This window comes from Gallinula chloropus, assembly GCF_964237585.1.
Source record: "Gallinula chloropus genome assembly, chromosome: 5".
Lineage (NCBI taxonomy): Eukaryota > Metazoa > Chordata > Aves > Gruiformes > Rallidae > Gallinula > Gallinula chloropus.
This window is the reverse complement of record NC_140090.1, coordinates 32,593,852-32,605,124: the sequence shown is the minus strand read 5'-3', so window position 1 is coordinate 32,605,124 and position 11,273 is coordinate 32,593,852. Positions and strand designations below refer to the sequence as shown.

Sequence of the window (11,273 nt, the reverse complement as noted above, 5' to 3'; positions counted from 1 at the left end):
AGTGTGTGTGGGGGCGGGCGCATGCGCAGGAGGTGTTGCCTGGCCGCGCCCCGCCCCCGCCGCGGTGGGGGTCTGGCGCGCGCTCCTTGCCCGCGGCGCGAGGCTGGGCCCGGGCGGCGGGTAGCGCCGTGGGGTGGGGGGGCGTGCGGCGCGAGTGCGCGCGCGCGGAGAGGGCAGGGGGCGGAGGGGGGAGAGGAGGACGGACGGACAGACGGACGGGGTGAGAGGATGTGAAGATGGCGGAGCTGCAGATGCTGCTGGAGGAGGAGATCCCGGGGGGGCGCCGGGCCCTGTTCGACAGCTACACGAACCTGGAGCGGGTGGCCGAGTACTGCGAGACCAACTACATTCAGGTGCGGCGGGCGGGGCGGGGCGCGCGCAGGCTAACGGCCGCCGACCCCGTCTAACGGTCGCCGGCCCCGCGGCGCTGAGGCGGCCGCCGCGGCGGGGATTAGGCACGGAGCAGCCCTGGCTGCCCAGGGTCGCGTCTTCATCCGCCGCTCGGTGTGGGGCTGTCGCCGCTGCCCGGACCCGGGGCCGGCGGGCGCCCTCGGCTCGCCGCGGGGCGGCCGGGTGAGGGAAGCCGGGTCGTGCCTCCCTGTCCCCTTGGTGTGGGGGGGGAGTGTGACAGGCGGGTGGCACCGGCTGCTGCAGCCCGGGGAGGAGGAAAGCTGGTTCACCTCCGGAATGAGCTACTCCGGCGTGACGAGGCATTAAAATATTTAATCGATTTCTAAATTAAATTCATTCCACTTTATGAGTGCGTTGAACGTTTATTTCGGATCTTGCCTCCGCTGCTCCTTTTCGCTCCCTTCCCACCTTCTGCTCTCCTTTGCTGACAGCGCTGGGATGATGTGATAAACTGAGAAGATACCCGACTCCTGCAAATACAGTATTTGTGCTTGTTAATTTAGAGCACGGTGACATATGTTTTAATTAGGATGTGCCTGTCAGTTTGTATTTCCCTTCCCAAGCAGGGCTGCAGTATTCGACAGGATGGGCAGCTACCAAGTGTTAGGTGCAGGATGAAAGCATGATGTAGTAGAGATCATAGAGAATTAGAGAGAAAGAGATCAAGCGCAAGTTGCTACTGCAGCGTGTGATTTTTGTGGTGACCGCTCTGAAGCCAGCTTAGTGTTAGGACATAGGTTTGTTTTTTTTTTTTTCCCTTTCTTTCTTGCTCTACTAGAAAGAGAAGCAAAATACAGTCACTTTAGGTTGATAGCGATTGTAGGGCCAAAGGAAAGACTGTCCCCCAAAAACAAAAAAGAAAAAAATTCATGTTAGCTGTGGGTCATTCATAAGAAAGGTCTGAGTATGCAGGAAGGAAAGGAAGGGCACATGGGTTTGTGGTGTCAAGAGAAGTACAAAGGATGCCAGTTTTATTTTGGCTTTCAGTCCCCTAAGTGGAGAGTGCTTGTGTGTTTCCAGAGGGAGAGCAGGGATGAGATTTGTGGTGAGATTATTCTACCAGTGAAAATAGAAAAGAATATTTATCCAGTGACAGAATACTTAAAATGTTGCTTTAAGAGAGCTCTGACTGTTTCTTTTGAGATGTTGAATGACCAGCTGCTCTTTAGAGAAAAGACTTTGCATATTTTGTATGATTTACAAAACATGTCAGTTACAGTGAAATTATTTAGATGTGTTTCATTATGTAATAACTTTTCCTATGCTGAGTTAGTGTGATTTACATTCTTTAAGAGAATTATATTGAAATATTTTCTTACAGTCTAAACCTGATGTACCGAATTTATCATTTTTTGAAAATTGGGAAACTGATTTTTCTGGAATAGGGGAGAGGAGTCTTGCGAGGCAGAACCGGATGGGAACATTTTTTTGTTCTCTGACCTTTTTTGTATTCTTTGCATAAACCAAAGTTTATAAAATCTGTACTGAACAGCTCCGCTTTTATTGTTCAAATAAAAACTACAGAGGATGCTTCCATGCTGTTTTGTGCAAATACAGAACGAAAAAAGACTGTTATTGCCCCAGCCAGCATACAGTCCGTAAAGACTGCCTAAGATAATAGGAGATGGATACAGACAGATGGTGAGTGAAGGAAAAGAATGAGCCACTCTTGGTCAGCCTGATGGATTCTGGCCACCACACAGCAATACCCCGACTGTTGGCAATTTATCCAAGCATCATGACAACAGAGAGCTCTAAGGGGGAGGTGAGAATGAAAGAATGAAATCGTGTCATGAGTATTGGCTGTGAGGTGCGGTGTGGGTCACAGCATGAACGTGTTTAAATTTTAAACAAGTGGGGAATGGAGGACATTGGGCAGGTGATAGGGTCTGGCCTTTGGAGTTGGCTGAGTAGGATTATTGTAGAGAAGAGGGCCAGCATGAGGGCATTCTGGATTTAGTGATGTGAGTGTCCTAGTAACAAATCTGTCAGCCAGCCTACCCCACCTTCACAGTGCCAGTGCTACAGAAGCTCCCGCACAGATCTGTATATAAAGCTGATTTTTCCTTCTCTGCAAGGACAGGAATAGGTAAATAACTGTTGGTATAGTTGGATATTGGTGGTTTTGTTGCCAATAGCGATTATTGTTCTAAAGCTATTGTGTCCAAATCGGTCTAAAATATATTCCAAAAAGCTAGCATCAGACTTTGTGGCAAAGATGGGCTCATGGTTGCTCGGAAATGTGTGGAAGAGTAATTGTCCAGGATGTAGCAAAGACAGACTAATTCTACTGTAATCCTTAGTGTTTCCTTGTTGACAGGAGGTTTTGTTGTGGATGTTCTTGAGTTCTTCTAGAGATGGCTCAGAGCGTGACTGATATCTGAACTTATCTGCAGGATGGTAGGCAGTGCGGCCATGAGGGCACTGAAGGCATAGCATTGGCCTGTATTTTTCAGTAGACAAGCTGCTTCCTTTTGTTATTGTGCCAGTTGGTGCTTTGAGGTTTTATTGTTAAATGTAAAAATTGTTGCAAAAGTCAATGAAGGCATAGGACAGTTCAACAGATAATTTGAAGTTCAGTGGTAAGGTGAATGTGGTTTTATTTTTTCTCTTTACCCCCGCTAACAACATCATAGCAGCTCCAAAATAATAGAACGTGCAGTATCTTACATGTGGAAATTCCTTATTCATGGTAGTAGAGTTGTGGTAGTTGCAACTCATTTGACTTCTGTTTATGAAATGAAAAATCTGTTCTTTAAAATTTTGTCAGTGTCCAAACTGAGTGATGTTTCATGAGCTCCATTACTTTAGCAATAAGTAATGTTAGATAGATTGTTACCCTTCCCATGAGTTTGTGACACAGTACCGTATATCAGTGCATGTCAGTTTATAATTGTAGGAAATGCAGCAGATATATAATACCTGTGCCTGCAGCAATGAAAGACAAAAGAATCCTGTCAGGGCAAAACCAGTGCTTTCATTCGTTATTCTTCACCAGTGGCTGTTCTTTTTAAATTTTCCCACTGGGCAAGTCAGTCTCCCAGCCCTCCAGCCAATCAGTTCCCTAGTAAGGTGACGTATTTTTCAAGAGACGCTACTCTGTTAAATAGGAAAATAAATTGATAGAAGAAAAACTTAAACTGTAATTTGGACTTGCATGCTACACCAATTAGTTTAATTTCGGTCATTATGATTCTATTTTAAATAATAATACTTCTTCAGTTTTAAGCATAAAAGTATGAATTGCTCACTTTACTGTGCTTGTATGACTATAGAAATCAAGTAACTTTTCTTACCAAAAAGGTCTTATTCTTCTGATAACTTGGAGAAATCATACACTTACTTCTACATCACATTTCTTAAAGAGGAGGGGAGATATTTTTATTGAGGATGATGTTTGTGTGCTGACACAATGTTAATCACAAGTTAAATTTTATACTGTCTGTTCAGAGCTTTATGCAGTAATGCTGTGTCCTCTGTTACAGAGTTCTGTCTTAGTCTGAACTGTGCAACAGAGTAATTCTATAAAATTTGATTATCTGAGGTACTTGATATTATAAAAAATATATTTGCAGTCTGCATTGATTTATCTGGGCCTTTTATAAAAGAGAATAGTTATATTGGAAAGTGTGCTGTGTTTACAAAATTTTCGTATTCCTGCATTGCTTTTGATCAGGAGTATCCTGAAGAGAAGTTCTGGTTACAGCAGTGTATGTAACAAAGCCAAGCAAGTATACGATTTGCACATCTTGTTACTGGTACACCAGCATAAATCCCAATGCTGTTTTGGCCTGCCCAGTTTCTCTGTGCTTGTCCCACATAAGCCTATTCTGGAATAATCTTTTATTTGTTTCTTGTGATCATTTCTCTCTTTAAAAGAGCAGCTGTTAACTTTGTGCAGTGCATGGAGCTTTCTAGAGTAACTGAATGCTTGTGTCCATTTCTGTCTCTATGCGGATCAGAAAAAAATTACTAGATGGGGCATTTCAGCCATTGACTATCTATCAGGGAAAGATTTGAGGTAGGGAAAGTCCCACCACCAAAGTTAGCGTACAGAACTGAGGAAAAACCAAACCTCCGTGCCCTGTTCAGCTTTCAGAAGGGGCATAGGATTTCTGTATGCTGTGTTGTTCAGACTCTTCTAAAAGATTCTGTCTTGCTTATTTTTTTAAGATTATTATGCTTCACTGGTCAGCTCTGGAGGCTGGAAAGGAAGAGTGAGCTTCTGATTTCCTGTCTTTGTAGTCTTCAGGGTGCCGTGACTGTATTGCGTTTTATGTACAGACACAGCCTTCTGGTGTTTGAAGGAAAGGATGGGAAGGAGATTTTTATTCCTGTTCTTAATATTCCATCTTTCTGGTTACTAGAAGTGCCAGCTTTAGGCTCCTACACATATCTTTATTTAAATGGATATAAAGGTGAAAACTACTTGTTTCTCAGCACTACTTCAGTCTGTAGATTGATGAGTTTTATAGTTGTTTTTCACATAGCTGTTAATTTTAAACCTTCTAAGCAAAACCATGTAGCTCTGGATTTGGAAGCATCTTCTAGGAGGTTGAGTAAGAGGATAAGGCCAGTAGCACACTGGTTTTAAATTACAGAGATGGCAGCCCTTTACCAATACTTACTGGTTACACCTTTAGTAATGTAATGTTAAATTTCTGAGGAGTTACTTCTAATGACTGGTACCAGTACGATACTTGTATATAGGAAATTGCAGGTATTATGGTTTATAAACAAGATAAAGAAATACCTCTAGTCTCTTTACCTAATGATGTGTGTCACCTTAACAAGGGCAGCTGAGTTCGTTTTCTAAAATTTACTTAACCATCAGAAGTGTATAAGAGGAAAGTTGTTTTCAACGTTTCTGTTCTTTAAACTTGTTTCTTTTATAATACATCTTCAGTGAAGAGGTGATTAAGCTTAGCATTGATGGAACACTTGTTCTGCAGGCATGAAAGTGGATATTGATTAGTTCCAGTGAATATTAGTCCAGAACTTCAGGAAGATGCTGACTCTTTAAAAAATGCAAGTCAAACAGTTATAACGGATACATGGACAATATGCTATAGTATCTTACTCCTATAAGTGTAGTCAATGAATACATAGGTATATTTGGCCCAGCAGGCTATAGTGGGACTTCATAAAACGTGTATGCATGTAAAATTGAAGTAGTATGCTGTGGTGTGTTAGCCTTGACTGTCTTCCAGGTGCCCACCAAGCACCAGGTGCCCACTACTCTGTCCTCAGCAGAACAACAGGATAAAGTAAGAAAAAACCCTTGTGGCCTGAGATAAGAACAGGGAGATGGCTCACCGATTACTATCATGGGCAAAATACCCTCAACTAGGGGAATACTGATTTCATTTAACATGATTAGGAATAGAGTAGGATAGTGAGAACCAAAACCAAAAACCACCCTCCCCTTCACCCCTCCCTTCTTCCCAGATTCAACTTCACTCATTCATTCTCAACTCTTCTCCCTCATTATCGCAAGTGGTGCAGGGGATTGGGAGTAGGGATTGCAGTCAGTTTGTAACACATTGTGTCTACTGCTCATTCCTCCTCATGCTCTACCCCTGTTCCGGTGTGGGTCCCTCCCGTGGGATACAGTCCTTCACAAACTGCTTCAACATGGGCCCTTTCCATGGGCTGCAGTTCTTCAAGAACTGCTCCATTGTGGGTACTTCCCAACAGGGTACATTCCTGCAGGAACATACTACTCCAGTGTGGGTCTTCCACAGGCCATAATTCCTGCCAGAAAACCTGCTCCTGCATGGACTTCTCTCCACGGGCTGCAGCTTATTTCCAGGCATATCTACCTCCTGCAGCATAGGGGCCTCCAGAGGCTGCAATGTGCCTATCTGCTCTGCTGTGGTCCTCTGTCTGCTGCAGTGGTCAGCCTGCCTCACCATGGTCCAGTACCTGGAGCATCTCCTCCCCCTCCTTCTTCTCTGACCTTGATGTCTGCAGAGTTGTTTCTCTCATTTTTCTTACTCCTCTCTCTCAGATGCTTTACAGTATTTTCCCCCCTTTCTTAAATACGTTATCACAGAGGCACCACCAGCATCAATGAGTGGCTCAGCTTTGGCTAGTGGTGGGTCTGTTTTGGAGCTGGCTTAGAACTGGCTCTGACATTGGGGCAGGTCCTGATCTCTTCTCACAGAGGCCACCCCTGCAGCCACCCTGCTACCAAGACCTTGCCATACAAATCCAATACATGTGCTTGAGGGGATATTACACTCCATTTGTGTTAACATTTACTCATGTTTGTCATAATCACTAAATGCCAACAATTAAGTGGAAATGAAGGTTAGCAATTAATAAGACTGTGGCCATTGTTCTTTTGATTTCAAGAACGAAATCTGTGGATGCTTTCCACAGATTTGAAGTAGCTGGCTAAGTGCAAATGTTAGTGTTTTCTTTAGTGTCTCTTTCTCATGTTCAGCCTGCAAATGATTTCACGGTCCTCTTCTCTCCATGTTCTCTTAAAGCAGGAGGTGAACATAACTAGATGGTGGAACCAGTAATAATCAATGATATTTTTGACTTTTTCTTTCCTCCTCCCCTTTTACTTACTGTATCATCAAATGCCTAAGCTTTAAGGATCTGATAATTTAAAGGAAGGTTGGCAGATACTTTTGCTTGAAGGAGAAAGTTGGATAGTCTCCCTTGCATTATCAGAACATATAAAAGAAAAATGTTTTCAGGTGACACCGAACATTTCCAATATTTGTTGCAAAACTAGAAACAAGTACTTAAAGGATGTTGTTTATGTGTCTTTGATTCTAATTTTCTGAAATAAAATTCCATGTTAGTAGTTTAGTCACAATATATGCCCATCAGAGTTGCAACTATATGAAATAGTTACACAAACTGTTATTGCATGTATCTCTATACTTATGGTTGCTAGCTTAATAAGTCTAGTGAGGATAAATCTAGATATAGGACCATCTTGTCCGTTTCCTTCTAAGCAAGTCAATTTATCTGGCAAAGTTGGTAAAGAATTTATCACTCAACCAATCTACTTTTCCTTTGCATTAGCTGTGCTGTGTTTTGCCAGGAAAGCTAATTTAATGCATTTAACCGTGTCACAAGTTCAACCTGGAGTTCGGGAAGAGTAGGATTGATTCCCTGTTGAGTGGATGTGGAAATAGCATGGGGTATTTTATTAGTGGTGTTGGGAGTTGCTGGTGGTAATAATGTGAAAATAATATTTGTAAATATGCAAGTTGCTCATACAAAGTAAGTGTTGTAACCCTAAATGTTAGTTGCAAGTGATATTCTAGTAATTTCCTCCTATAGTTTATTTTCAGGTTGTGGTTATTGAATAATATTGATCAAGAATTGTAATTCAGAGTAGCAAGCTTCTGCACCCTACAGTTAATAAGCTCTCTAAAATGTATTGCTCATGTTTTACTTGCGTTCACAGTCATTAATCTTTGTGGCTTAGAGCTGTAGGTTTTAAGGCAGGAAGTGGTACACCACCATGGTGCACCATGTAAGACGAGAGTGTCTCCAGTCAGTGCTTTAAGCAAGTGAAATCTCACTCTGCTAGGTTAAGCAAAACATTTTATTGGAGAAGAAAACATTGATATTAAGTACCATGTTTTGCAGCAAATTTTCAGTAGTTTATGTGGAGCAGTCTATATGGAGCACCTCCCCTATGAGGGCAGGCTGAGACTTGGGATTGTTCAACCTAGAGAAGAGAAAGCTCTGGGGAGACTTTATAGTGGCCTTCCAGTATCTGAAGGGGTCTAAAGGAAAGCTGGAGAGGGACTTTTTACAAGGGCGTGTAACGACAGAATGAGAGGTAATGGCTATGAACTGGAAGAGGGTAGATTTAGATTAGATACAAGGAAGAAATTTTTCACTGTGAGGGTGGTGAGACACTAGCAGAGAAGCTGTGGATGCCCCCTCCCTGGCAGTATTCAAGGGCAGGCTGGATGGGTCTTTGAGCACCCTAGTCTAGTGGGAGGTGTTCCTGCCCAAGGCAAGGGGATTGGAAGATGATTGCTAAGGTCCCTTTAAACCCAAACCATTCCTTGATTCTATGTCTAGAGTCTGCTGAGCCATTTTCCCAGGATTTTGTTATCAAATATTATGCTGTCACAGCTGACCATGCACCTGAAACTACCCTCTTGCTTAATCTATGTTTTGTAAAGTTTGTTGGATACTCTTACCCGGAACTTTACTCACTGGGCTTCTCATACTTTATGAAGCAAAACTGCATGTCAGTAGATGAAACATGTAATCTCAGCACACTGAATTTAGATGCATTTCATCTTTTCAAAGTTCTCACAGGTTGGATTGGCAGTTTTTTCTTGGTGTGAATGAACGAATATATTCTTGCAAATGAGTTGTGCCTATTTCAGTGAGAAATTTTAATTTTTCGGTTCCTAGGTGCAATGGACAAGTTGGTCTGTCAAATTTACAATGATATGCTCTGAACTCTGGACTCTGTATATGCTATTCACTTTCTACTGTAGCTTATTTCCCAGTAGATGTCATTGTAATATCTATTCTTAATTGTCTTTCAGTTTGAAATATAAGTGCTTGTTTTATTATTAATGGCTTAGTGTTACTATGATGAAGTTGTTTTATGCTCGGTGAATTGCAGAGAGAGGAACAAATATTATTTGTTTTGAGTTTTTGGTACCCTGTATGTGTTTGTAATACACATAGCAAAGCTGTTTTTCTGCTGAACTCATAAATATGTTGTCTTAAAGTCAGAAAGTCTTCTAGGTAAATGCAGATGTTATTGTTAGGGTGCTTTGTGACTTTATTGTGAATTTAAAATTTTAATATGTATGAATTTTATCAAAATTCTTGGGAATAATTATGGGGTCTTTTGCCTATTTTTGAACCAGCTGCTGTTTTGTCAAAGGTGATTTATACTATGGATCATAGCGGGTTTTTAAAACTATACTCTTAGAAGATCAGATAATGGCAATTAAAAAGCTATTTCAGATTTTAGGGAATCCTGAGATGCTTTTGTTTGAAGATGCTTATTTCAACCTGCATGCAATCATTAATAAAATTATTTTAATTTTCAGTTTTCACAAGAACTATTTCCTATATCATGAACTATTGCTCTTCTATGTTTTTATGACTGTCATATGAATTATTTTGGAAATAAATGATAAAACAAGTTGAAGAACCTAATCTTTGATGTTTCATGGGCAAATTCCTGGAAGGTTAACATTGGTATTAAGCAGATATTAATTCCTATGATTCTTTTTCTTAATCTTTTTGGTAAAGGATTAGGATAAACCTTGTGAGAATTTCAATGTGAGTTTTTTTTTTAGTGTTTGTATAAACAAGTTCACTGGGTTCAAGGAAGGAGAAGAAAGTGATTTAAATTTTTATTTAAGAGTTGAAGGAAATCATAGTTATGTAGAACAAAAACTAGGAATTTTTGCTTTGGAGTGACTTATGAGAGGAAATTCATCTATCTTGGAGGTGTTGCCAAGGTTAAGACAGCCTATGCCCTGCATCAAAACTGCTTCCATAAAGAAAAAAGATGGGGCACTGTCATAGGAGACTCCTTTCTGAAGGGAACTGAAAGTCCAATCTGCAAACCAGACCCACTACTTAGAATCATAGAATCATAGGGGTTGGAAGAGACCTCAAGAGATCATCGGGTCCAACCCCCCTGCCAAAGCAGCTCCCTAGGACATATCACTCAGATAGGCGTCCAGATGGGTCTTGAGTATCTCCAGAGAAGGAGACTCCACACCCCCTTGGGCAGCCTGTCCTGGGGCTCCCTCACCCTCACTGTGTAAAAGTTCTTCCACATGTTGGTGTGGAACTTCCTGTGCTCCAACTTGCAGCCATTGCCCCTTGTCCTGTCTCCACAGACCACCGAAAAGGGTCTGGCCATTTCCCCCTGCATCCCATACTTAAGATATTTATAAACGTTAATAAGGTCTCCCCTTAGTCTTCTTTTCTCCAGGCTGAACAGTCCCAGCTCACTCAGCCTTTCCTCATAGGGGAGATGCTCCAGGCCCTTAATCATCTTTGTAACCCTTCTCTGGACTCTCTCCAGGAGATCCCTGTCTTTTTTTATACCAGGAAGCCCAGAACTGGACACAATACTGCAGGTGGGGCCTGACCAGGGCAAAGTAGAGGGGGAGGATCACCTCCTTCGACCTGCTGGCTACACTCCTCCGGATGCACACCAGGATCCCATTGGCTCTCTTAGCCACCGGTGCATACTGCTGGCTCATGGCCAACCAGTCATCAACCAGGACTCCCAGGTCCTTCTCCACTGAGCTCTTCTTCAGCAGGTCATCCCCCAGCCTGTACTGATACAAGTGGTTATTCCTTCCCAGGTGCAAGATTCTACACTTGCTTTTGTTGAATTTCATCTGGTTTCTCCCTGCCCAGCTTTCCGGCCTGTCCAGGTCTCTCTGGATGGCAGCGCAGTGTTCCTGCGTGTCAGCCACTCCTCCCAGCTTTGTATCATCGGCGTACTTGCTGGGGGTTAGAAACCATAGTAGTGCCTGAGAACGGTTATGTAGGAATTAGGGCTTCTTCCCCCAAGATGGTGACAGGATCAACAGCCAAATGGAAGTGCATCTCCACCAATGCATGCAGCATGGGCAACAACAGGAGGAGCTGGAAGCCGTTGTGCAGCTGGAAAACTATTCTATTGTTGCCATCATGGTAACATGGTGAGATGACTCAAACAACTAGAGTGCTGCAAGGGATGACTATAGACTCTTTAGGAGGGTAGGCAAGGATGGAGCAGCGGTGGGGTGACCCTGTGTGTTTTGGAGTGTTTTGATTGTCTAGAGTTAATGATGATGACAATAGGATTGAGTGCTTATGGGAAAGAGTCAGGGAGATCAACAAGGCAG

At 42.6% G+C, this 11,273-nt stretch overlaps 1 protein-coding gene across 45 annotated transcripts in view; it reads left to right on the top strand.

Moving 5' to 3' along the window:
• Positions 1–236: 236 nt before the first annotated feature.
• The window catches only part of ABI2 (abl interactor 2), a gene marked incomplete at its 5' end in the record, with an annotated part of 63,839 nt that continues 52,802 nt past the window's right edge, over positions 237–11,273 (top strand). For all 45 annotated transcript variants that reach the window (XM_084265538.1, XM_084265529.1, XM_084265523.1 and 42 more), the window contains one exon: positions 237–353. In XM_084265538.1, the coding sequence (XP_084121664.1) occupies positions 237–353 (117 nt within the window). The remainder of the gene's footprint in view (positions 354–11,273) is intronic.